The sequence below is a fragment of the Lactuca saligna genome, chromosome 5, assembly GCF_052625555.1.
Source record: "Lactuca saligna cultivar CGN05327 chromosome 5, ASM5262555v1, whole genome shotgun sequence".
Taxonomy (NCBI): domain Eukaryota; kingdom Viridiplantae; phylum Streptophyta; class Magnoliopsida; order Asterales; family Asteraceae; genus Lactuca; species Lactuca saligna.
In genome coordinates, this window is record NC_136421.1 from 37,708,957 (window position 1) to 37,736,347 (window position 27,391).

At 32.4% G+C, this 27,391-nt stretch overlaps 3 protein-coding genes and 1 long non-coding RNA gene across 4 annotated transcripts; all 4 read right to left on the minus strand.

The window, feature by feature from the left end:
- Window positions 1-4,121: 4,121 nt before the first annotated feature.
- On the minus strand, window positions 4,122-6,014 carry LOC145047285 (putative formin-like protein 15b). Its single transcript, XM_078995537.1, has 10 exons — window positions 5,908-6,014; window positions 5,767-5,811; window positions 5,595-5,675; window positions 5,369-5,501; window positions 5,209-5,303; window positions 5,059-5,130; window positions 4,850-4,966; window positions 4,690-4,758; window positions 4,523-4,589; window positions 4,122-4,249 (listed from the first exon to the last, which is right to left on the minus strand). The coding sequence occupies exons 1-10, from the start codon at window positions 5,989-5,991 to the stop codon at window positions 4,188-4,190; spliced, it is 825 nt and encodes a 274-aa protein (XP_078851663.1). The 5' UTR covers window positions 5,992-6,014; the 3' UTR covers window positions 4,122-4,187.
- A 2,369-nt stretch (window positions 6,015-8,383) lies between these two features.
- On the minus strand, window positions 8,384-9,649 carry LOC145045209 (uncharacterized). Its single transcript, XM_078993552.1, has 2 exons — window positions 9,131-9,649; window positions 8,384-8,422 (listed from the first exon to the last, which is right to left on the minus strand). The coding sequence occupies exons 1-2, from the start codon at window positions 9,647-9,649 to the stop codon at window positions 8,384-8,386; spliced, it is 558 nt and encodes a 185-aa protein (XP_078849678.1).
- A 115-nt stretch (window positions 9,650-9,764) lies between these two features.
- On the minus strand, window positions 9,765-14,261 carry LOC145045210 (uncharacterized). The gene is made up of 7 exons (XM_078993553.1): window positions 14,237-14,261; window positions 13,843-14,004; window positions 13,508-13,753; window positions 12,964-13,399; window positions 11,892-12,820; window positions 10,557-11,774; window positions 9,765-10,429 (listed from the first exon to the last, which is right to left on the minus strand). The coding sequence occupies exons 1-7, from the start codon at window positions 14,259-14,261 to the stop codon at window positions 9,765-9,767; spliced, it is 3,681 nt and encodes a 1,226-aa protein (XP_078849679.1).
- Window positions 14,262-18,079: 3,818 nt separating this feature from the next.
- On the minus strand, window positions 18,080-18,641 carry LOC145045938 (uncharacterized). Its single transcript, XR_013681922.1, has 3 exons — window positions 18,503-18,641; window positions 18,286-18,379; window positions 18,080-18,196 (listed from the first exon to the last, which is right to left on the minus strand). It is a non-coding gene; the product is annotated as an uncharacterized LOC145045938 (long non-coding RNA).
- Between the last annotated feature and the right edge of the window lie 8,750 nt (window positions 18,642-27,391).

Here is a 27,391-nt window from a genome sequence, read left to right on the forward strand (position 1 = left end):
TCCTTAAGTGTAAAACCCCATTTCAAGCTTGGTTTTGGTATTTTGAGTCATTAGAGCCTTGCATGCACGTAAAGTTTGCAACTTTACGTGATAAGCATGCCTTGGGAAGTTGGATCTGCAGTATGGAGCCTTAGCATGGCTTAAAAAGTATCTGTTTGGATGAAGGATTGAAGGGACTCGACGAGTCTCATAGCAGACTCGACGAGTCATATGAAGATGGTTATGGACACTATCAATCTCTCTCTCTCTCTCTCTCTCTCTCTATCTCTCTCTCCCAATTCTCTCTCGCTACTATTTGTAAACACTTGGGACCATCCTAACACTTAAATTAGTTGAAAATCCCTTGAAACAGGAGGAAAATACGAAAAACCACACCATAAGAGCGAGACCCTCGCATGAAGCAAACCCTCCTAGGCCATTTCGCTTCTGATACCTTCGGGTCGAGCCAAGAAGTTTTGCCCTTAGCCTCGGAACGAAACCCTTCTCGCTTCGAACACCTTAGCATGGCAACTGAGGAGGTTCGTCCGTGTCGAATAGATTCGCTTCGGGCATCTTCGCTTGGGAGTCGACCTTCGCGCGAACCCACCTTCGCCTCAACAGCTCTCGCTTCCAACCTTCTCTTCGCGACCAGTCTTCTTGCCCTAGCAAATTCGCTTCTCAAGCCCGGTTTTTGACCACTTTCGCGTTTTAAGCCCGTTTTTGATGATTTTGACGAGGGATTTTCACCCAAACTCATATTTTGACATATAAGACCCCATAAATTCACATTTAATTTCTTTTTTGGGGAAATTCTTAATATAGATCATATCTTTTATACAAGATATTATCTATGGGGTTGTTGACTTTTCCAAGAAGTTATGACACCAAGTCATCCCCATATCCACTTTATGTCACTATTCACACCTTACATAGTCAAATCATTGTCCTTTTATGAACTACCCAACACTCCACCAGATTTCTTTCATCAAATCAACATAAAACTGTATATTCTATCCATTTCCCAAAATTCTCTTTTACTTTATCCAAAAATCAAACACATACACATACACACACACACATTCTCTCTCTCTCTCTCTCTCTCTCTCTCTCTCTCTCTCTTCCTTTTTCTTCTCTATAGAATCCAAACATCCAGCAAGTCACAAGTTCCTCCCTCACTCTTGGTAAGTTCTTCATTATCAATCTTAAATATTCTACATTCCTTCACTCAAATCATGGATTCTTACACAAATATCGTCATATTTGTTCTTAGGACCTTCAAATCCTTAAGCATTCTCCAAGTGTTCTTGACTTGGAAATCCCTTTTCTTTAACCATCCATCTTAGGAAATCAATCAAGGTGAGTTCATACCCCCTTATTTTCATGTTTCCTTCTAGGTTTATGGGGGAGAATACAAGTTACAACATAAAAAACATGCTTAAACTCAAATGACAACCTTCAAAAGAAAAGTTATGTCTCAATCATGAACTATTTTGACCATCTTAAACTCTATAACTTTCAAAATTGTTCAATATAAAATAGTTCAGGTTTATGCCTTTCAAATGACTACTTGCGCATGTTCATACGATTTTTTTACGAGTTATGGTGATTTTTACAAAACCGTCTATCACTACAGTAAAGATTTCGGACCAGTAAGTGAAAATGGTCATTTTGACACTAGTTAGGAATCATTAAAAAATCATAATAAAAATTGTGAGTATACTAGACACATTTTCTGAACTTGGTGATTTTTACAAAACTGTCTGTCACTATAGTAAAGATTTCGGACCAGTCAGTGAAAATGGTCATTTTGACACTAGTTAGAAATCATTAAAAATCATAATAAAAATTGTGAGTATACTAGACACATTTTTGAACTTCCAGAGTATACGGATTTAGATTTCGACTCACGATGATTTTTTCTTGTGATTTTTACAAAAACAGTGACAGAAAAGTAAAACTAGTTACAAACAGTTTACAAGTTTACGAACACTTTGTAATGTGTTGAGCAAAGTGTTTATCAATGATGACTACATATTTACTTGTGTTTTTTTGTTAAGTTACACTTAGATAACAGAAATACTCATTCATTATAAGGGTTCTTAGTCATTACAAACACACAAAATGAACTATAATAAGTATAGTTTATGACTTGTTAAATTACTATTCACTATGAAAAGGGTTCAATTCTCACTACAAAAGGGTTTTTCATTTCCTACATACACTCATGATAAACTATAATAGGTATAGTTTATGTTAGGGATGATCGTGGGACGGAACCGGTACCAACCCGTACCGTACCGATTCCCGAATTTCATGTATTTGGAGTACCAAGTACCGTCCTATATTTTTAAATTCGGTACGGTTCGGTACCAGTTTCAGTACGGTACCAGTACGAGATCGAGATTTAGGACAAATTAATCATCCTTAGTTTATGTTACATCAACTCTATGAACTTACTAAGGAAGGTTATATTCCTACTACCAAAAAGGATTTTCAATCACACTACACGTAAACTCGTTAAATCTGGTTGTGAGGTACTACTTCTTTGTACTCCTAGTATACCGGCTAAAATCCTGTAGTTATAACCAGAGTCTCTTGTAGGGAGAGCGTGATACTTGTATATAGATCTATATTGGGATTGACAACCCACACCTTAACTACATGCAACAGCTAGACCGACAGGTCTGGGGTGACAAATGTCAAAACATTCCGACGCCTGAAGAACGTCGTAACATGTTACTATATCAAAAGTATAGTTATAATAACTCACATAGGGAAATAACGACACACATAGTTTACAAGGATCTCTATATTCAAAAGTGTTTTATTTTTATAAAACTGCTTACACTTTTATAAGTATGGTAAAATACTTGTACAATTTGGTCTTTGGGTCTTAAGACTTACACTTTTATAAGTATGGTAAAATACTTGTACAATTTGGTCTTTGGGTCTTAAGACTGCAACTCATTTTATAAGGAAAATATTGAATTTTTCTTATGCATACACTACATTTACAAAGAAAGGTTTTCAACTCTATATACAAAAGCTTATGCACTCACCAACGTAATGGTTGAAACTCTTTCAAAATTACTTGTATTCTCAGGTAATCAATAAAAACAGGTGATTACCAGCTTTTGAGGATGGAACACTTTACGTTAGACAAAACATTTTATCATTATATTGTAATCGATTTTGAAACATGTACTCCTATAAAACCATGTAACTTTCTCGATTATATTTATGATGGTTGCAATTACTTTGATCACTATTATATTCGTTGTTGTGATACTATACATGGAGTCCTCCACCCCGGACGTTTTCGTCATCCTTGGTTTGGGGGTGTGACAATAACTCAGGGTTGTTGATAGCTCATATGATTGCTGATAACCCATAGTTGTTATATATGTTTAGCTGTGTTGTGTTGTATGTGTTATTTTGGGGAATTACTAAGTTCTGACTTATAGTTTTTAATTAAATGTTTTTTAGGTATCCCATCAGATCGTGGGAAGGCAAATGCGGGACTATATACACGCGTCAACAGTTTTATGAATTGAGATTTTACGATATTTTCTTATTAACTTTGATTTTAGATTAAAGTTTATGAACAAATGGTTTTACATTAAATGTCTTTATAAAAATGGATGTTTATTTTATTTTAAAGATAAAAAATCTATTTTGAAAATCAGAACGTTGGAGCTCCAAAATACCATATATAATCCAAAGTAAGTGGTCATTAAATATAAATAATTTGTTTGCTATTTTTCAAATACTTCATTTATATGGGATTTGGATAGATTACTTAATTTCTTTATAAACAATCTTAAGTTTAGTTTACCTGATCATAGTTATAACATAGTTATAAAAAAATCAATGTATCTAAACTTGATAGAGGGGAACAAATTAATTCCATTGTTTTTGTAGAAATAAGCAAAACCCCATATTATATGATCATGTGTAGAAAGTATATATGCAATCGGCCCTCATGAATTGTTACCATTTTTGTCTTTTCATATATCTTCATCCATGTGTAGCACAATTACAAATATACAATTTATCTATTAAACTTTTTGGTAGGACATAGATCACAATAGACGTTATTTGTTAAAATAAACAAATAACTGGTTTAAAAGATATAATATTTTTAATTATTTATTGATACAATGTTATCTTAATTTACATTAACACCCTTTACTTCCACCATTTCCGCCTTAAAAGTTCTCTGCGTCACATTTTCGGAAGAGTCTAACAAAGTTCCAAAGGATCATAGTAGCTGCACAAATAATAATAATAATAATAATAATAATAATAAAGTAACAAATGAATAACTATTATTATTACCTTTTTCCGTTATATTTGAAAATGTGACAAACACATCTTAAGAAATGGAATAAAAGATAAACGAGTCAAATTTGTAAGAAGTTGTGACCTAATAGAGAAAGCCTGACTTTCTTTATCAAGTCATTTTTACACTAAATCAAAAAGAAACAAACATATACAAATTTTTGTATTTATGTAAAATAGCAACAAGAAGTAAGTTAGTTACCTTGTTCAAAAGGACAACGATTAGGATCTTCACCAAAATATATGGCCAATGCATCAGCATTTCTACACTGTAAGTGTAACACAAACAATTTAGTAGAATAATCCAAAAAGGAATCAAGGAAAGGTGGTTATTTGACTTTTGAGGCAAATTTAGGGTGATTCATTTACCACAATGGAATAGAACTCCGTTACACTTGTCATTTCCGCCTCAGCTTGGCCAATGAACTCCTTCAATGTCTAAATATTTTAAAAAATCAGCAGTTATTCAAATGTATTATACATAATATAATAAGACGTATCTTATATAGTTTTGGATTATAATTTATACCTTACCAAAACCTTCAGACACCGGGCCATCATTTGCCGATGCAGCTAGTTCCTGTTTGACTTTTTCTAGCCCTTTCAGAATGGCTTGCATTTCTTCTGCTAAAACTTTGAGTTGTATCTGTGCAAATTAAAAAGCTTTCCATTGGTTTTATTATATACTAGTGATAAACCTGTGCAATTAAAACAGATTAAAAAATCAAAAAGTCAAACCTTGGTTGCAGCTTCTAGGCTAACAAGATCCTCATGGAAATCTAAAAGGCTTGGGGATTTGGAGGCAAGAACCTGTACACAAATGTTAATGATTAATAATTTTAACGAATTAAAGATGTCACATTTTGTATTGAGTAGTTTAGTAGGTACCTTGCAGAGATAATGCATTAAAGTCATCTTGCTAGTTGAAGATCGTGTATCAGTCAGTTTCAAAAGACTATCCAACTTGAATCCAACAGCAGCACCTGTAAATTTTGGATATTAACATCAATAAAAAAAATCTTATTTATTTATGTAATGATGTTGTTACCTCTAGCAGTTCCTTGATTTAATGTGTTCCCCAAATATAAAATTCTCTTCATGATTTCTTTCAACTTTGTGGACTTCCGCACCTCATCACATGCAGAGTTTACTGTGCTTAGACTCTTTTTGAATTCTGTAAGCTGAAACAAAATCCCAACTCAAATATAATCAAAATCAATCACTCCAAAATATTACATTAACAAATAACAGTTACAAGCTAACGAAACACAAACCAGAACGTTAAATTGAATTTTGAACATAAAAACATTCAATTTGGCCTCCATACGTGGCACCTTCATTAGGTCCAGGATATACTGCAGTAAAATTTCGTTCTCGTGAGATAAATTCTTGATAGATATCAAAACGAAATAAAAAATTATAATGTACTATGATATCGATGCTGACCTGTTCACGCTTACTCATTGTCTCAGAGTCATCAGTGAATTTCATCTGAAAAGTCACAATACAGAAGAAGATCAATACGTAAATGGGAAAGTATTTTTACGTAAGACTATTAAATACCAGGTAAATGAGTTATGGCTTCACCTTGATTTGCTCTATCTCTTCTTTCGTGGGATAGAATTTGAGTAAATCTTGTATTTGATCGGAATCTAAAAGGTTATCATTCATAGCTAAAATTGTAACCTACAGAATCCATATGAAGGATAAAGTTGCAATTATTTTAAGCCTACTTGATCGAAAAGAGTACTTACCACCATTTCAGGAAATGGCGTCTTAACTTTTGCATTCATGTGACAATGAAGAATTTCTAACACACGCTTTTTCAGATTCTCGTCTGCATTCTCATGATTCACTACAAGATTAACCAAGTTGTGCAAAGTGAAGTTATCATACTTTTGAGCTTCAGACAAACGAAGGAAATGCTTTTTGTTTCCATATCTACAAATTTCTTGTAGTACGGGTTGTTCGATATTATCAAATTTGGTGTTGGGAGGTTCTATTACCAAACGTTCCATTTCAAAACTCTTTGCTAATTCCATATCTACCCTTGAGAAACGTTGAATGTACTCTTTTAAAGCCTTTCTTACCCTAATGAGAATATCCCTATATTGTACAACTCCTTTATCAAGCTTCTCTCCAAAATATACCAACAGAAACTTCAAATCATGAGGATTCAAATGAGGAAGTTCTGCGTCTGTAAACATACTGATTGTTCCATCTCTTCTTTCAATTGTATATTCATAGTAATCAAATACCCTTTTGTACACTCTCTTATTCAAACCCATTACGTTTTGAATTCTGAATGTTGAATATACTTCGGATGCTGGTCTGTGATGCATATAAAAATCATGTTCTATCTTCTTGTAATTGGAAAATTGAGGAGTGAAAGTATGAACAACTCTGGGCATGTTTGGTTGGTTATTCAGAGCTAAAATTGCAGCCTGAAGATTAAAGATTAAGTTGCCATTAGTCAACTGAAAATGGTATACAGAAGTCAAACTGGATGAAGATGGTAACTAACTACCACCATATCGCTTCTTCTTGTAATTAAGGATGATTTGCGAGTTATCAACTCTCCTTTTATCATTAATCTACAGATAAGAATTTAGCGAGTGAGGATGCAAACTAAACATGAAGAACATAAAAAGTAAAAGGTAATTTATACTGAATTTACATTGCAGGATTACCAAGCGGATTTGCTGAGCTTCTTTAGAAGTAGCTTTTTTTGGGACTATGGCAGAGAAGAGTGTCTCAAGTTCTGATACATCAAATTCTGGCACACTGGAATAGAATATTACAAAGGAAGGTGAATTAATGACATGAGTGTGTGTGTGTGTGTGTGAAGTGAAACACAATTACACAAAAGGAGAATTAGAAAGCTTACCTTTGGGGTTCTCCATGTCTTTGCAATTCTTCCCACAAGCTTCCTTGTAATGCCCTCGTCACTTTGTTCCAATGCAATGGCTTTAAGTTAGATCTTCGTGCTCCAGATCCTCCACGTCCTCGTCCTCTACCTGGTCCCATACCTCGTCCTCCTCCTGCAGGTGGAGGTGGAGGCCCACCAGGAGGTCCAGGTGCTCCAGGTGGTGGAGGAGATCCAGGTGCTCCAGGCGGCGGTGGAGGTACAGGAGGTCCACGTCCTCCTCCGGGTGGCGGTGGAGGTGGAGGTGCTCCTCCATACAACCGTGGAGGTGGTGGAAGTGGTGCTGTAGGTAGTGGAGGTACTCCTGCATGCAACGGTGGAGGTGGAGATTTAGGTATTCCAGGAGGTGGCGGTGGAGGCGCTCCTCTGTACAACGGTGGAGTTGGTGGAAGTGGTGCTGTAGGTGGCGCTCCTTCATACAACGGTGGAGGTGGTGCTCCATACATTGGTTGATGTGGGGCTTCATACATCGGTGGAGGTAGTGGTAACCCTAAACCACCACCAGGAAACGGTGGAGGAGGTGGAGGTGGTGGCGAAGGGGACATCGTCCACCACTGCCGGAGCCTTCTAATCATGCATGAGCTTGAAACTCACATTTGGGAATTAAGGTAATTGTTTTGTTATTGGTTACAAAATTCAGCAAAAAATGGACGTGAAATGTTACGTACCAAAAATGTTCGATTCCCCAATTTCGCCTCACAAAAATGTCGGCAATGTCTTGTCATAGAGAAACCGATCTTAAAATCTTCCAATTTTTGTTTTCAATTAACCAACCAGTTATATCAATGCGATGATGGAAGCTTTTCAATTCCAAACTTCGATTCGCCGATCAATGAAAAGGATTTGTATTGTGATTATGAGGAATTCGATGATTTGGGTGGGAAAAATTGCAATTGATTCTGGGAGTTCGTCACTGGAATTCTTTAATTTCTGTTGTACACACGCACGTATGTGTTGCGTGAGAATTGGGATATGTGTAAAAGTTGGTAGAACAAACAAATATATTGATTGTTTTCCTTGTGCGCGATATAACGACGACGGATATTTCCGCTTTATTCCGTCGTTAAAATATTAACCACGATCCATATTTCCAAATACATGGCTACCCATTCATTTTACGACGGATATATTTCTATACTAGGTTAAAACCCGTGGGTTAAACCCGTGGAACGGGTGCTGTTTTTGAATTGAATTTAAAAATTAATTATTTAATAAAATATTATATCAATAATTCTGATAACTTATAAATTGTAATATTGAATATTTAAATAATTTTTTTTATTGGTAATTATTTAATTACTAACTAAATGGGAAGTATTTAATTAGGAATGAAGATTTTTGAAAACTATTTTTTTTTATTCATCATTCTAATTGGACATATGCAGATGATACAATACCAATGTGTGTAATGAAATTAACATAAAATACAACAATACGTAATTATAAAAAAATACAGTAATATGATGGATTAAGTGTGATTTCCTAAAATTGAATAAAACGACGTTACAAAAAAGTTGGCTACAAATTTCGAAAAACTTCCTTATAAACAACATTGGAAGTTTTATTTGTGAGTTTGTCATCTTTATCTAAAATTAATAATTTTAATCTCTCTCTACTCTGAACTCTAGATAAGGCAACATACAATTGTCCATGTGAAAAAACTGGATCTTTCAGAAACAGACCAACCTTTGACAACGATTGTCCTTGACTTTTGTTAATAGTCATTGCAAAACATACAGCCAAAGGAAACTGTCTTCTTGTGAATTTGAAGGGAATCTTTTTTTCTGATGGAGTTAAAGACATTCTTGGAATAAAAGTCCGATTTCCAATATTAGTTCCAGTTATTATACGTGTCTCAATAACACGTTTGCCCAATGATAACACCTGTAGTCTTGTGCCATTACATAAGCCGTTTTTCTGATCAATATTTCTCAGTAACATTACTGGAACACCAATTTTTAAAACTAATTTATGATTTGGTAAACCGGATACTTTGAGTCCATTTAATACATCAGGAGAGTATAGATTTGCATCAAATTGATCATGGAGAAATTCGGATTCACATATGCAGTCTGAACTTAAATATTCAACTTGATCTCCTGGAAACTTCTTAAGTAAACGGTCGTTTATTTCCTGGACAACTTCATTTTTTGGAGCAAGTATCGCTCTTTCTTGGAAATAATTTATATCGCTATAGTACTCTAAAATTGAAGGATATACAAACTCAATTAAGGAACCTATAGGATCATGTGAATCATTAATGAGAATATCATCCGGAATATCGATAATCGTTTCACCATCGTTCGGACCACCAAGTTTTCCTTCTCCTATATCCAACAACCAATTTGCAAAATCTCTTATTTTTCCTATATCTGATTGATCCCTTCCAACAGTTAGCCTCATGTTTTTTGTTAATCTATGGACTTTGCAATGTTCCCATAAATATGAAGAACTCAAAGAAGCATTTACAATGTTCTGTCTACTGCCACCCGGCACAATAGGTAGAATTTGTCTAAAATCATCCTCCAAAGACAATAACTTTCCCTCCAAATGGAATATTTGAGATGGTTGAATTTACGCACCTTAATAAATCCTTCAAAGTTCGATCTAAAGCTTCAAATGCATGCTTATGGACCATAGATGCTTCATCCCAAATTATCAAAGAGGTTTTCCTTATTAAGCTTGCCAACTCACCGTCTGGATTTATGTTACAAAAAGAATCCTCTGTAAGCTCAAATGGAATTATAAATCGAAAGTGTGTTGTTCTACCACCGGGCAATAATAAGGAAGCAATACCACTTGAAGCAACATTTAATACAATATTTCCTTCAGATCTAATTGCTGCAGATATTGTTTTCCATAAAAAAGTTTTACCCGTTCCACCATACCCGTAAACAAAGAAGACACCTCCTTTATTTTGTTGAATAGCACTCTTGATGTTTAGGAAAATGTTTCGTTGCTCATTTGTTAATGCAAGAAACATACGATCATAGTCATTCTTTATCACGGGAATGTCATAATCTAGTTCCTCGGTGATAAGTTGATTGTTTGAAGAAGAAACGGATTCAACATCTGGGTATGGCATGTTTTTGAAGTTTTTGAGAGTAGAGTTGTTTCGAAGTAAAATTTGTTGTATTTCGAACAAAGTTAAGTTCTTAAGTTCATCTACTCCGAGAGACAATTCTGCACGAAAATATTAAATAATTAATAAAATACGTGGTTGATATTTAATAATTTCATTACTAATTATTTAATGGGTGTTGAAAAATAAAAATAAATTAATTTTAAAAAATAAGAAAAAATGTAATACCTGCTGACTTAAATCTTCGTCGTTGGCTATATAGAATTCCATCTGCCAAATATTCCCATGTATTTTCCCAAACGATCTCTGGTTTAGACATACTATTACACATCAACAATGTAGCAAATAAAAAGCATAGATAAAAACCAGATCCAGAATGACTTGCTTCTTTAATTGCATCAATGTATTCCTTGTCATCATCTAATAGCCCGAGTGCATAACAGGCATCTCTAAAAGAAGAATGTGTTTCTCCATTTACTATGCGAATTTCATCAAATGATGTTGGTCCTTTTACTTTATTTAAAAGAATCCTTAAGAAATATGCTTCACCTAGTTTAGGTGAAACTGAATGAATTCTACCGATGGCTTTTCCTACTTTCCTTCGCTTCCAAAACCGACCATTTAATATCCAAACAAACTTTGTAGGGAATTCAACATATGTGAGTTTTCGTGCTTCACTGTCGATTGCATTACACTCCATCCAAGCTGTGAACTTTGAAGCGGCAACAGAAGGTTTGTCAAGAACATCATCAATATCATCATCTTTGCCATATACAATCTGTTGTTGATTAGGAAGATGAAAAGGTAGTCTAACAACAGAAGGATATCTGCAATGAACATCATATCTAAAAATTCGCCATGATGCTTCACATGCTGATAAATATCTACAATCGTAATATTCAGCTATTTCATCGACCGCATCATTATTTTCACATTCATTGTTGGTTGGTACAACAACAACTGTAGCTCTATCAGGATCCTTATTTATGTATTTAAACAAATACTTTATAGAAGATCCCTGATTGCACCATTCAATATTAATATGTGTCTGATAGCTTTTCAATAGATATTTGTTGTATGGAACAACATTTCTATTATCCAACCTTACACCTGATTTTTCTACAAAATGACCATCGTTTCTTCGCCTATATAACGGAAAACCATTCTGATCAACAGACGAATGATTAATGAATTGTTTTGGAAAGTTTTTAGAGCACTTTTTATCCACCATGCATGGACAATTCATATTTTCAGCTCCACATGGACCATGAATCATAAACTCATTTACAAGTGAATACAATTCAGGATCTTCAATTCTGTCTGGTATCTCTGCTGAAATTATTGGATCGATAAGTTCAACAGTTGGTAGCTTGTTGTCAGAATGCATGAATAGACATATATGACTATGCGGCAAACCTCTTTTTTGAAATTCAATGGTATAAACATCTGTAAAAGAATTTGACAAAAAATAAAAGAGAATGTGATTAGATATCAAAACATATTTAAAATATAATAATAAGATCAATGTTTTATAAAAAAAATTAAAAATATAGTTTTAATTACATGCTTGAACTTTGCCGAAAATTTGATTCTCCCTTAAGTCTTTAATGAATGCATCAAGCTTGATCTTAAACAACCTACATAGTATATCAGGTCTGTCTTCTGGTTGAAGTGAAGTATCCTTAAGAAACCTTTTAATCTCAGGCCATTTGGGATTACACGTAAAGGTTATGAAGAAATCAGGATATCCAAACCATTTACATAGTGACATGGCATCCAAATAGTTTTGCAGCATATAGCGTGCACCTCCGGTAAAGGATGAAGGTAATATGACACGTTGGCCGACATTCGAGATATCAGTCGTTCCTTGAGCTTTTTGGTTACGTAAATTTTCATAAGAATCACATCTAAGAACATGTTGTTGCCTACGTATGTAGTACATTCTCTCCGTTTCCATCATAGTATAGGCATCTACCAGAAATTGTTGAAACAATCTTCTTGAATTAAGTATGAGAGAGAACGAATGATCTCTGTCTTGAATCCTATAAGCGAAATATTCTATCATTGTACATTTCGCACGCTTGTTGTTGGTCGTAAATGACACACCTCTATGAAGAATGTCAACACTATAACCATCATCCCCATATGGAAATAGCAATGGATATTGGAGAGGAAGGTACGAAGGATGCAATTCACTGATACGTTGTAGACAACCATTTTTTGTTTGAACGACGATATCCCTCTTTTCGATTGAATCCGAAATGTCACCAATTATTAAAGCAGCAACCTCAGAAGCAGTCGGTAGGTTATATGTTCTTCCATCTTGCTCCCTTCTCCCGATAAGTCGTAATTTCATATCAACTTCTGGATTTTTTTGAAAAGTATCTCTTACCATTCTATAAGATCTAACCAAGACATTATTTGAATCCAACATCACCTTAATATCTTTAACAATATCACTATCAGTTGATGTTGATTGATCTTTTTCACCACTAAAATAAATAAATTTATACATAATATTAGTAATATATACATAATATATATATATATATATATATATATATATATATATATATATATATATATATATATATATATATATAATAGATTATGAATAAGAAGTTTGAGAAAATACCAAAAACATCTTTGTCTATTTGTAATTTCGTTGTCAGTGTCATAAATGTATAACTGAGAGAATTTTGGTTCCGATCCTTTTGCTGGCAAAAGACTTCCAATACTATGATAATTTTGACCACCCAATCTGAAAATGTAAGGAGCGTTTCCTCTATTGATTGAAGAGTCAATTTTACCACCCATCGACGTGAAAGAAAACATTGAATTGTAACGTCGAATGTTTTTCATGAAGTGTTTGCTTTTTGAATCCATATTTCGAAACATTCTTTCATAAGTAGGGGTTGCATTCTTTAAGTCTGGAAGTTGAACTTTGCCGTAACCACAACATAATGAATAATCCGTGTTCCCATTTTCTTTACCTCTAATGGATTCATTTCTCCATAACTTTGCACGACATGTTTGACATACAACATCTTGATCACCATGATCCAAATATTCTGTAAAATAAAAGCGTTGAATAAAATATCAATGAATTTTATAATTATATAGAACATAGTATCTGAAATGTAAAATGGATTTTATTTTTTCATTACCATTTGAGATACCAACTATACGATTTTCATTGTTCACTTGATGTATATTTTCTACATCTTCTGTCAAATCAATCAATGGGATAGGGGATAAATGTCTTGTCTTCGTTTTTAATTTATGACATCCTGGATTTAACTTGATTGATGATGAAGAAGTTGTTACTGTAGATGCATTTTTTGATGTCATAGCATTTGAAAGTACATGGTACTGTCTTTTCTTTGCTAACTTGGAAGTGATATATTTATCGAAACCAATGTTATCTGAATAAAATAAAAATAAAATAGTTAACTAAATAAATAAATATTTACATAATGGATAATAGTATATTTTAAAAACCATAAATAATTACCATTCGTAATGTTAGATAACGGATTTATAACATTTGTAATGTTAGAAAATGGAGTTCTAACATCTGTAAAGGAAGGACAGTATTGTATGGTTGTGTTATGCTTTGCAGGTGTTGTAAATGAATTGACATTTTGAGTTTGACGAACAATGTTGGTTGATTGATCTGCAAATAGAAATAACTTATAAAACTTGTAAATATATGTATTCAACTATATAACAGTAAAAGATGGAATATAAAATACTAATACGGTTATAGTTAATGGTTTTTTTGAAGAGATGCTGTAATGATATACTTGGAACGTTTGATATTGTTTTTATTTTCTTCGATCTTTTATTTTCCAAATATATTTTTCTTTGTCTTCTTTTCTCTTTGGCCTGCATGTGGTACATGTTACTGTTGTTTTCTGCATAAGAAGACATAGGTTAGGAAATGAAATGTGAAATTATGTACATAATATGTTTATATAATACAATTGAAGTTAGTTAGAATTAAATAAATAATGATAATAAAGTAAATGTATTTAAAAAGTTACCTTTATTAATTTGTTTATTAAAATGTTAGCATCATGACTCATCATCCTCATTTCCAACCTAGGGTTTATTCGATTTAAATCTATTGTTTCCCCAATTTCAACCAATCGTGGGTTCGGATGATATCAGGGGTTAAAACCCTAGATCTCCATGGAATCAATGAAGGTAAAATTGTGTGATACACGATAATCGTGATGATTATAAATTGCTTATTGATCTTATGTATCTATTCAAGATTATTTTTTTACAATTAGAAAAACATCTATTCCAGCATATTGATTATTGTTGTAAATTTCAACCATAAATTCATAGAGAAAACAAAGTGATCTAAACTGATAATACTAACCTGACATATGGATATGGAAATCTTGTAGGTAGAACTGGAATGAGGATTACAACTTTAATGAAGCAGTTTGATGTAAGCTTAATGAAAAAAAAAAATCGCAGAAACAATTGAACATTAAGAAGACGAATGAGGTGTTTCAAAATTTTGGATTTCACGTTTTGAGGTAAAGTTATATGCTTGAATATTGGAAAAAGATTACGATTATATGATTTTATTGTTGTTGGATCTTTATTAGATATAATTTTCTTCCTGATTTTTTGGAATTTAAAAGATTACAACTAAAAATTAGTTTAATATTCAAATTTCATCTAAAAAAGGAGTATAGAATATTAGAAAATAGTTGGTTGAATATAGGTTATTTACAGAAGATAAGTAAATATGCTGCAACCATTACAAAAATGTATGAATTAATTTTAGAGAATCAAAGATATAAATTTTGTTTACAATTGGTTATTGATTATTTATTAAAAATAACATATTTATCGTGACAAAAATAATAGTTATTCTAAATAATAGACATAAATGTTCCATGTTTAAAATAATCAACATAAAGATGCGAAGGTGATTATGGTTAATATTCATTATTGGAGTCAAATGCAGTTCACGTGTAAAAGCAAAAATGTTCGCATTTGGTAATACAAATCAAAATTGGGTTTTGCATATGAGGTTGTATGGATTGGGGTTAAAGATGCGAAGGTGATTATGGTTAATATTCATTTCGTATTTGGTGAGACAAACAACTCAAATGCGAATGAACTAAAAAAAAAATGACTGGAACATGCGAAGAAAGAGGGTGAATGAAGAATGTGAATTTTACAGTAGAATGCGAATTGGGGAAGAAAGCTAAGAATTTCGCATTTTTATTATACAAATTGATTGATTGATTGATTTGTCTTAATTGTTAATTGCGATATATGAAATACTTATCAAGTTAGGGGCAATATGGTCATTTTGAAGTAAAAGAAGCCTTGGTTATTAAATGAATCATACGAAGGATCTGTTATTTGATTTTGGAATTGGGGCGAATAATCGAACAATTTGGAGTTGCGAATTTGATTTTGAAAAGCCAATCAGTTGGGTTCGCATATGAAAACAGATAAGTTTTGATTTTGGATTCGCAATTGGGTTAATTGGGTTATTGATTGAGGGACGATTCGTGAAGAAAAATGCGAAGTCAAGAAGGACTGTGAAATGTGATTTGTTCAATATTGGAGTCAAATGCAGTTCACGTGTAAAAGCAAAAATGTTCGCATTTGGTAATACAAATCAAAATTGGGTTTCGCATATGAGGTTGTATGGATTAGGGTTAAAGATGCGAAGGTGATTATGGTTAATATTCATTTCGCATTTGGTGAGACAAACAACTCAAATGCGAATGAACTAAAAAAAAATGACTGGAACATGCGGAGAAAGAGGGTGAATGAAGAATGCGAATTTTACAGTAGAATGCGAATTGGGGAAGAAAGCTAAGAATTTCGCATTTTTATTATACAAATTGATTGATTGATTGATTTGTCTTAATTGTTCATTGCGATATATGAAATACTTATCAAGTTAGGGGCAATATATTTTATTTGAGTTATAACCAAAATCAACTAACTTGTCCAATTTAAAACAATAAAAGTATCCAAAAATATTCAAAACCAATAATATTTGACATCCTAAATACCCCAAAATAAAAATCATACCAAGCAATTAAAATATCTTTATAACCAAAACAAATGATCAAAATATATTAAATGTGTCTTATAACCGATAGAAACTCACTTTTCAATTTTTGGAATCAAGAGTGGAGTTTCCTCTGCGGTTGACTTTCTTTTAGCCTTAGTTGAACTTAAATCATATCCAGAATCAACATCATAAATTTCTTGGAGGTTGCGCTTCAAATCACCTGATATTTTGCAAGGACTTGTTGCGGTTGACTTATCAACTGTTGAGGGTGTAAAACTTTCGTCTGTTTGTGAGATCACATCCTAATTTAAAATAAAAAAAAATGTTTGATTCCTAAAAAAAATAACTAATATAATTAAAAGTTTATAAAATAAAATGAAAAACCTTTTGAACAGGCTGTACAACATCATCGGATTCCAAAGCAACTTGATTTAAGGAGACAGATTGATTACTCTAAAAAATAAAATGGAAATATGTTAATCGTTATGTACTTTAACATTAAAGAATTGTAAATTTTCAACAATAAAAAATTACATACCATAAGTTCTATTTTACTTTCCAATTCACAAACAAAGGACATATCTTCTGTAACTCTGAGAACTGTGTAGATGTTATTATAGTTGTTGACATTGTATTCTGTAATATCTACAACAAAACCAAACTTGCGGTTTTTCAACACATTAAGTTGCATTGGAAATAGGGCATACTGTCTCCGGCCTGTAAGATATATTTTAATAAATTAAAAAAATTAAGTAAATGTTTTCTGATTTTAAAGGTATGAATAATATACCGCATCATGTATCTTTTTCAACTCGTAGGCACTTATATTTAACAACCTCCTTGCTTCCCTATCAAAAAGAGTCAATCCAATGGTTCCAGTACAATCTTGTACGTTAATTGGAATTATATACCTAAAACAAAAAATAATTATGTCATTGTTAGTGTTGTTTTAAGATTGACAAAATTAATAGAAATAAATATGTCTATACTTTATAACTGACTGAAATTCAGATTTTTTGTATTGTGCATTTGTACACTCGACAACCATAGTTTCTGAAATTCCCTCAGGGTTGGTATACGAATGATTGGTTTTGGGAACAGGGATAATTTTTTTTCCACATTTTTTGCATGCTTCATAATACCATGGTAGATTTTGCCTTATATTAACAATGGAAGCAACTAATAAAAACTTTATTTCCTGTATCATATAAAATGTAAAAATTATTAAAATAAATTATGCAAAAATAAAATGTAAAACATATAAAATAATGCAATATACCTTAATTGGTTCGGTGATCTCACAGATTGTTTTTAATGGAAAATTGCCCTTAAAGTCATCTGTATATGAAGAAGAGTAGCTTTGAAGTGTAGTTATGCTTTTTTCAGTTATACCGAAATTGTCATGACATTTCAACCTGTAATGTTTAATTTAGATTCATGAATATTAGGTTTTGTGTTTTTTTTTAATTTAAAATACATTATAAAAAAATAAAAAACAATTGGAAACTAACTTATTTTTAAACTCATTTATTTCATAAATGTCAGAATTTATGAACAATTTCGTTACTTCAAAATGACTTTTAGCTTCACTAAGACCTGTAAAAAATGTATATCCAATTATTAAAATCTATATAAAAACAGTAATTATAAACATCTATATATAAAGACTGAATACAAACCATTCCAAATGTTTAGCTTCAAAAACTGCATCACGATAACAACAAAATTAACAGTCGGGTTATTTTTTAGGTATTCTGAAATTTGATATGCTTGACTTCCAAAAATAGTAACCTTCAGATGTACAGAACTAAATAAACCATAAAATAGTATATTAATATTAATTTGTGATTAATTAAAGATAATAAATAATAAATAAATAATACAATATAATCTCACTCTAGGTTGCTAAGAGTGACTTTTATATAATGCTTGGATGGTACTGGATTTGAAGTTTCAAGAGGCCTAAATGACACGATATGTCCAATAACATCTACACAACAGATACCACAAAAAAATAAAAGTTTAGGATTAAATTCGTAATATTTAAATAATAAAATGTATAACTAAAAAAACAAATGATAAAAAATGATTTTATTAATATTTTATGACTAACCAAAGAATGTGTCTTTTGGGCATGTTTGTTCTATGATAGAATTAAAGTCAACAAACATAAATCCATTGACCGGACCCGAGAAATCATCACATTTTTTTAGGATGCTTTTCCAATCCAAAGTTAAGGTCTGTTTATGACCTGTATAACTAAAACCATTAGTAACAGCAACCATATTGGGTTTTATAACTATATAACTTTCATCTTCCTTTAAAAGATGACGAAATCTGGATAAATTCTGATTGAAGACACGAGCTTGGTATTGTGTACCCTGTTTAAAAAAAAAATTAAAAATTATTATGTTCAAGAAACATGTCTAATATTGAATGATGAATAAAAAATATATCAAATACAACAAACCTCCTCATCCATGATGATCATTTCAATGGAACAAACTTTATTATTTCTGACAAAGTTCCAAATTTTAAGCACCCGAACCTTGATATGCGATTTTTCATCTATCTGGTCAATGTTATTTAGGTAAACCTTATTTCCTATTTCCATTTTCTGCAATAAATTTAATCATTATAGAATTGTAAGGAAAATTAGCAACCTTTTAAATTAACAGCAAATCAAAGTAAATGAAACAGCAAAACAAAAAAAAACATATTGTAATAGTTAAAGCTTTGAAGAACAGTTTTTTTTAAAGAAAATAAAGTTCTCATTTTTATTACTAATTTCGTATTTTGTAATCATTTTCATCACTATTTACGTCTTTTAAACTGAAAAGGTAGAAGAAGAAGATGATTAAGAAGAATTAGGAAAAAGAAGAAGACAAACATCACTAATAAAATGAAAAAATGATAGAAACTGATAAATCAGACCATTAAGAGCATAGAAATATTAGTAATCCTGATATTTTAATACACTAACCTGATATTTGATTTTTTAAGCGTTGCAGAATCAAGAAGAATAAAGAAGAATAATTTTGCAAAGATTACTATGGAGCAGAATGGTAAAAAGAAAAGAACCGTATGAATGGTATTTACATTTGAAAAGTTTTTATGAATCAATAAGAATCAAGAAGATTATGTTTGCAAAGAATAATATTGCAGATTTTTAGGGATTTAATTTGCAATCAAAATAAACAAACTTTCAAAATTAATCGGGTTTTTCGAATCTGAATATTAATTAACATATTTTTTCAATGTATTTCCATATCTTTTATTCATTTAAATTTTTTGGTTGAATATTTTGAAAGGATTTGTTTGCAGATTTTTCCGGAATTATTGAATTTGGATTGTATGGCATTTACGTAAATATAGATGAATAAAATGAACGGGAAAACTCTATTTTGGAGGTCTTATAGATTGACACGTGGCAGAGTTCTACTTATTTATTAGAATTAGGATCTGTGTGTGTGATGTTTTGTTGTAGTGGTAAATCCCATATTTATTTCATCTTCTGTTGCGAATTTTATATTTAGCTTGTTCATTGTAATAAAACAATATAGGAATGAGTTACTTTAGTTAACGAATATAAATACAAATACAATAAAATAAATTATGAGTTCTCATAATTGTAATTTTTTTACAAAGATTAAAATATAATATTTTTTTATAGCAGAGTATTATTTATAAGAGCCGTACGTATGACATGTTCTAAGCATTTTAATTTATTTTATTATCTTGCCTTTATATTTTTGGTCTCAATATTCTAGTCTTACTATTAATATGTTTCATACGAATCCAAAATTTTTATGTATGCAACTGACAATTATAACTTTGTTTTACTAGATTATTTATATAATATATTTGTGTTGAAATATCAGCTTCTAGAGGGGATTTTGACTTTTGATGTAGCATGCAGGAATAATTAGAATAAGAGGCATAACAAGCTTCTTCATTTTTGGGTTTGGACAAACACTAGTTTAATTAATTATGATGTAAATTAGGTTCGATTTTAAGAATCTTAAACTATGTGTAATAGTTGGGATGATGGACTTAGTGGTATGCATCTAGTGATGAATCCAAATTACAATTCACTTATGTCCAAGTTATCGAGAGGTGATTCATGTTTTATATTGTACTTTAAGAATCATATTTTTTTTAGAAATCCATTCACTAAATCTTCATTCGTGAATTTTACATAAAAATAACAAAAACTTAAACAATTAATACATGAATGAACTAAACAAACATTTATAAACAGACTAGTAAACCAAACAATAAAAAATGAACTGGACAAAATTTATAAACAAAAAAAAAAGAGCAAGCACACAAGTAAAAGTAAAAGGAATTAACAATTAACTCAGAATTGACAATTCAATGTAAATAAACTATATTAACTCAAAAGTCACCAGAGAGCACAGAGCACCACGTGAAGACTATATCTACTATCCAGATGCAGATAATTAATAATAATAGCTATAGAAGATTCCCGCTTTGCGGGATCGGATATGCCAAAGGAATGCACATAATGGAAACATTTTGTCTTATCTTGTTTTTACCCGTTTTTTGGACGAAACAAATTATATCACTTTGAAGTTCATCAAAATTCCAGCAGGTGAAAAGAAAAGTGTGTAACACGTGAAGCTGTTCCAAACCCAAGGGTAAATTTGGAATGTTTTTGGGTTGTATTTGATTAATATACAAATCTTATCTAAATGGATGGCAAACGCCGAGCAACATAATCACCAAACATTCACACAACTTTCTGATCGTTTTCTATACCTGTATCTTTAATAACCGCCATGATAGGAATCTAAAAGAAAAGCCAAACAATTGCTTATTTTTTCAAGTAAAATGACTATGAAATGATATAAATAATTAGTTTTAATAAAATCATAGTGCAATGTTATATTTGGTTATTATGTGATAGCAAATAATCGTAATTAATCACATATTTGAATGCGTATCATCTACACAATCAAAAGGATAATCCAACAAGATATACAAATTTTAATAAACTTTTATTATGCTAAATTTTGTAATTTTGTACATATCTACGTATATTATAAAAAAGTTAAATGAAAATTCATTCTCTTCTTACTGGCTAACAAAATATGATTATTACCAAAGGACTTGTAGCTCAGCGGTATCAGATGGTGTCATCCCTCTTTGAGGTCGGGGGTTCAAGTCCCGTCGTAGACATATGTGTAATAGGTGTTGTTAGCTAATGAGTAGATTAGATTTGTCGGTTCAAAAAAAAAAAAAATATATGATTATTGAATGTAATAACTGCATTACATTACCTTGTCCATTCTATTCATTCTTCATTCCATTACATCCATCAAATCAAACCCCTAAAAGGAAATTCTTGTAAACCAATACCTCATAAAAGGGTGAGCTAAAAAAATTAAATTAAAAGGGTAAGATGAGAATTCTGCTCACCAATTGTAAAGATCTGAAACTTTTTGCAAAGTTATGGTTTCAATATCAAGGAATGTGATTTTCTTTCCGTGATAATTCAAACAAATTCCCAAAAATTCATCTAAAAGAGTAATTACAACTAAAACTGTAAAAAAAATCATGCATAAACTATGAATAATATCATTAGAAAAGCCAAAAAAATAAAAATTACTAAACATAATCACCTTATATGTTATGAAAGCTGACTTACTGGAATCAACAATTCCACAACGCTATCATTTAGCCTAAATTAAAAGGAAAATAATTTCAAGATCATCCCAAAGAGGTTTACCTTCATCTAAATCTTCAACCATAATAATTCCAGGCTCTTCATCAATCAACTTAGATTTTTAAACCCGCAATAAATTAAAATAAGTAATCACTTGATCTTTCTCTTTTCGTGATGGTGGTTGAAAGTAGAATGCTATAAGTGGGAAGATTTTTCAAGAAGAAATTTGAAAGTAGAAACTTGTAATAGATTTTTTTTTTTGTAAAATACTATATAAATTAAGGAAGATTGTTATTAGTTGCATTTAGCTTGAATTAACCGAATATAGAACATACAGTTGAGTAAAAAATTGCATAATTTTCGTCTTCACCAGGAAATCCGTCAATAACAAATTTGTCATTCTGATTTTAAAAATGTGATTTTTCAAAAACTTTGTCCATACCCGAAGTGTTGTACAATAATTGCACACTGGATATCGTTACCACTGCCTAGGCTTCCTGCTGAAAATGATATAAAAATGACTCATTTTCTTTTAAGAAATAACATTATACATTTACATTGGCGTTAAAGCCAGAGTACTCACCTAGGACAAATATAACCTTGGCCTTCTTTCGAATAAAAGACTTTAAGTTGCTTTCTGCAATCATATGAACATAATTATTTGGACTGAAAAAGTCGTAGAAGTAAAATATACTGATAATGAACGAATAAATATTGGTAAGAGGCTAAGGAAATGACAACAGAAGAGGGTAAAATCTATTGAAATAGTTATGGATGTTGTAATTGGTGAATTTTGAAACTGTGCTGATCTAGAATGAAATATAACAAAAGTAATAAAAACTTGGGAAGAACCATATTTATGAACTAACATAATGCCCTGGATTCCCTGCACATCAGCAACAATCTAGATAAAATATTAGGGTTAAGTTATTGAAATGACAACCTACTTCTCCAATTGTTTCATCCTAGTTCACTAATGTTACAAATTGCACACATTACATATTATTAACTAAAATAAAAATTAAAATATGAGTACACTATGTTGGGCAAAAAATAAAATACAATTCACATTAATTATGATTGTGATTAAGATAGACTACAATTGTAACCATATATGAAATGCCAAAATAGAATCTTAACCTATCCCCTTTAGACACATGAGCCTAGCATGAAGATTTGAGTTTTAAGCCTTTATGCAATCTATGCTCCTCAGATATCACAATTGCTTTCAAGATATCACATGAAAGATCTTCGTGAACCCAAATAAAGAACTATAACCATAAACAATAGTAGAATGTTCATCAAGGATAGTTCAAAGATTATATTAAAAAAAGTATTTTAGATCCTACTGGAGGTGACATAGTTGCGTAAACTTAAGAGTCATTGGATTTATGGCAACCTTATTCAGATAATACATATTGATGGAAAATTTAGAGAACAAAAAAATCAAATTAGCTAATAAACATATACCCAATTAAAATAAGATGATACATATCGATGTAAAATTCTGAAAATTAAGAGAACCAAAAAATTAATCTAACATATATCAAAAAACAAGGAAAAGAAGAAAGCTCGAAAGCGGCAAAATCGTCAATGCAAAAAACAAAAAATTTGATTTTTTTTCCAAAGTCGGATCCACGAAATTTACATAACCAAACCCTAGTTTCCAAACGTACCTAGATTTGTCTTATAAGGCATTGGAGTGGCGGTGATGGTGGAGGAAATCGGTGGTGTGGCAGAGGAAATCAAAGTGGGAATAATAAATTTACAAACACAAATACCCAGGATAATAAACAAAACAATCAAGTTATCCATATTAATATATGAAAAAAAAATCCTAAATTTTTGAATGGAATTTGATAGAGGGAATAAGAGAGATACATGCATTTAACAATGGCACAACCTTTGACAAGTTCAACACAATGTCTACGGGAACCTCATCCATTGATTCCTCTTGGAAAGAACACCAAAAGCGATGTCATTTCGATCCCACATTTCACCACTCTCCTCGCACCTATACCCAGAATGCCATGTAACCTTACATTAGAAATAGAATACTTTCTTACAATTAGGACATACATATTGCTTTAAATTACCTTCGCCACCACACTCGTTGATAACCAAAGCCGAAAAATCTTTGTTAGGGCAGTAAGCTCGATCATGACCTAGGACTGCCGACTCGTAGGGTACATCACACTATTTGTCGAACAGTTGGTGTGAAATCTTTGGGCGACATGAGAGGGGCTCGAGGGAGTGATCGCAAGTGAGAGCTGGACATTTGATGTCTGATACATTGTCCTCGAGCTTCACTTGGATGTATTTGATCATACAGTCGGTGCAAAAGGACGAAGAAAAGAGGAACAGTTGGAGAGATAGGGCATAGAAATCCTACAGATTAGAAATTCCCAAAATCGAACAGCCAATATCAGCTCCAACAACCAAAGAAATTGAGAGAACCCACCGGGAAATCTGGTTGCAAGAATTGAAGTTGGTGGTTCTATTAGGGGGACGAAGGACGAAGAAAAGAGGAACAATGGGAGAGAGAGAATAGAAAGCGATGATGGATGGTTTGGAAGAGATTTTGGTGACACCTAAGTGCCATGGGCTCTCCCATGGTCTTTAATAGGAAATCCATGGGCTCTCCACATGGTCTTACATCCGGTTGCCATGGGCTCTCCCATGGTCTTTAGTAGGAAAGCCATGGGATCTCCACATGGTCTTACTTCCAGGTGTCATGGGCTCTCCCATGGTCTTCCATACAAGCATACCACATATACAACTAGCATACTGCCTAGCACATAACCAACTACCATGCCTCATAGTATAATTGCAGATAGTGTACCACATATCTTAAAATGGGTCGGCCTTGGTGCCTTCGACCTATTGGTATGGTGAGGAGACTCACCTCTCAAGAATGCTGAACTGAAAAAATAGAATTAGATAAGTCCCAACGCGCAGCTCCAACTCAACTGCCTATAACCATCATGTGATCAACTTGTCAAAATCCCAAAATATCATAAATACCCTTAAAGTCAAACTTGGTCAACCCTGGTCAAAGTCCAAGTCAACAGTCAAGGTCAAAAGTCAATGTTAACCCCACCTCGTTGAGTGCATCCAACAACTCGCCGAGTTACCTGTGTAATTCGTCAACAACTCGTCGAGTTCCTTAATGTCCAGAAGACCGAAAACTCATGTAGACCGAAACCCCTAATCCTTCACCAAAACCACTCAGAATCTCAAAAACGAGTCAACCCGACCCGACTCGTCGAGTTGGCTAAGCAACTCGTCGAGTCCCTTCAGCTCTTTTTGGTGGGTTTTGAGCACTCTAACAACCTTAAGGTGCACATACAACCCTAAATGCTTTGGATCTATGTTTTCTCTAATTATACATGTAATTTGATTTTCCAAAGCATTATCCTAACTAGCATATAAAACAGGGGTACTTGAATAACAAAAACTAGTTAAATGACATACCTCTTACTGTAGCTTGTTAACTTGAACATTTAAGAGCCTAGCACCCCAAATGTGATGCCTCAAATGTTTCAAAAAACACCACCAACAATGGAGGACTTGAGAGAGGGTAACTTACACACAAAAATCGGCTATAGCTCTTCCAAAGATCACTAGTCCGATTTTAAGAGCTTATGGGCTTCTTATATAGTGTTTCAAAGTCTAGGGTTACATCCATGTAAACCCTAATGGACATGACCTTTCATATTACTTAGGATCCATTGGTTAAACATCCATGGACTACCATATTGGTTTAGCCCATCCTAAATAACTATTGGCCTACACTTTAAGAATCATTGACTTACCAAATCAATCCCCTTACATTTAATTAGTCTCTTTTGATCACCAACTTTTTGCCAAATTAATTCTTGATCAATACTAATTAAATAATATGATTTCATATTAATATATTAGAACTTATAATATATTAATAATTTATAAATATCCTCTTCTCAAGAGTCCATCCTTACAAATTGTTCCAGTGAAATGCAACCCAAATGGACCATGCTACTTTCGGGTCAAGTACATACCAAATATAGTTATAGACTTAGACACCTTATCCAACAGTCTCCCACCTGGATAAATCTAATAACTATAGCTGCAAGTACGATTTCAGGAACCGACTAGCAATTATAACTCTTAAAAGCCTTTGTCGAACTGTGACACGCCATTTAGATAAGGGATCATATAATCCTTTGTTCTCAAGATATCAGTCGGACAAATACATGGAACATAGTCATTCTTATTGTCCAACATTTGTTTTTTGATTTCCGATTTGTTTGACATAGAACTTAATTGAACGCATCAATTGAGTTCTGACCGGGCCTGGCACGTAAGTCAAAACAAAATCATAGAGGGACCCAAGATATCGCTTTTAATCCTCCAAGTATTAAAAGGAACATATAAACTTTGACAGTATATGCTTGTACTAACTATTTGTTAAACAATACACAATAGTGTGTTTTATAACATCAAGTTACTAATGTGGTTTCGCACTATCGATGTACAACCAACTCATAGTTAACAACTCATATATCTTGGTTTGAAGATTTATATGATATTATCATCTCACGATCACTCGAGATAAATTCCATGAAGTGATACATGTGAGTGTGGGTTTGATCCAATACTCAGACCTTATGAGTACTCATGAATGTTGTGGCAAACTTTTCTATGTCTAATACACTTTAGATAATCTACAAGCCAAATTCATGACAGTGTTGCCTCAATATCTACTTCCAAAGTATGATCGACTCTGGACAGTTTGAATAATATAATTATTCTGAAAATCAAAACATGCAAAATGAAACAATAGTAAATGATTGACACAAGATAGTAACATTACTTATAAATAAAAACACATTTTATTTAATTATCAATTTTCAATTACATTTCAACTATTACAAGTTTCTAAACAACTATCTAATCATTAAAACTAATATCATCCTTCAGCCTGATGCACCTTGCATGCTGTAAGTGCTTAACCCTACTCAGTCCCTTTGTGAGGGGATCTATTGGGTTCTCCTCTGACGATACCCTCTTTGCTACGAGGATTCCTTCTTCTATCCTGTGTCTTATGAAGTGATATTTTCTATCGATGTGCCTGGATCTACCATGATACCTTGGTTCCTTGGCTAAGGCAATCGTACTATCGTTATCACAGAAAATCTCCGTAGACTCCTTAATAGTTGGTATAACTCCAAGGTCTCCGATGAAGTTCTTCAGCCATATCACCTCCTTCGCCACTTTGCTTGCTGCTATTTACTCTGATTTGCACGTGGAATCAGCTAAAGTCTCCTACAT

Coding starts and splice junctions, on each gene's coding strand:
- LOC145047285 (XM_078995537.1), bottom strand. CDS start 5,991: ATGAATGATAACCTTTTAGATTCCGATCAAATACAAGATTTACTCAAA. Junction 5,676..5,766: donor CAATGAGTAAGCGTGAACAG/GTCAGCATCGAT, acceptor ATTTTACTGCAG/TATATCCTGGACCTAATGAA. Junction 4,250..4,522: donor TCGTTGTCCTTTTGAACAAG/GTAACTAACTTA, acceptor TTATTTGTGCAG/CTACTATGATCCTTTGGAAC.
- LOC145045209 (XM_078993552.1), bottom strand. CDS start 9,649: ATGAGGCTAACTGTTGGAAGGGATCAATCAGATATAGGAAAAATAAGA. Junction 8,423..9,130: donor GTAATGGCACAAGACTACAG/GTGTTATCATTG, acceptor ATTCAAAAACAG/CACCCGTTCCACGGGTTTAA.
- LOC145045210 (XM_078993553.1), bottom strand. CDS start 14,261: ATGTCTTCTTATGCAGAAAACAACA. Junction 13,754..13,842: donor GTTATCTAACATTACGAATG/GTAATTATTTAT, acceptor TATTTTATTCAG/ATAACATTGGTTTCGATAAA. Junction 10,430..10,556: donor ACGAAGATTTAAGTCAGCAG/GTATTACATTTT, acceptor ATTTTCGTGCAG/AATTGTCTCTCGGAGTAGAT.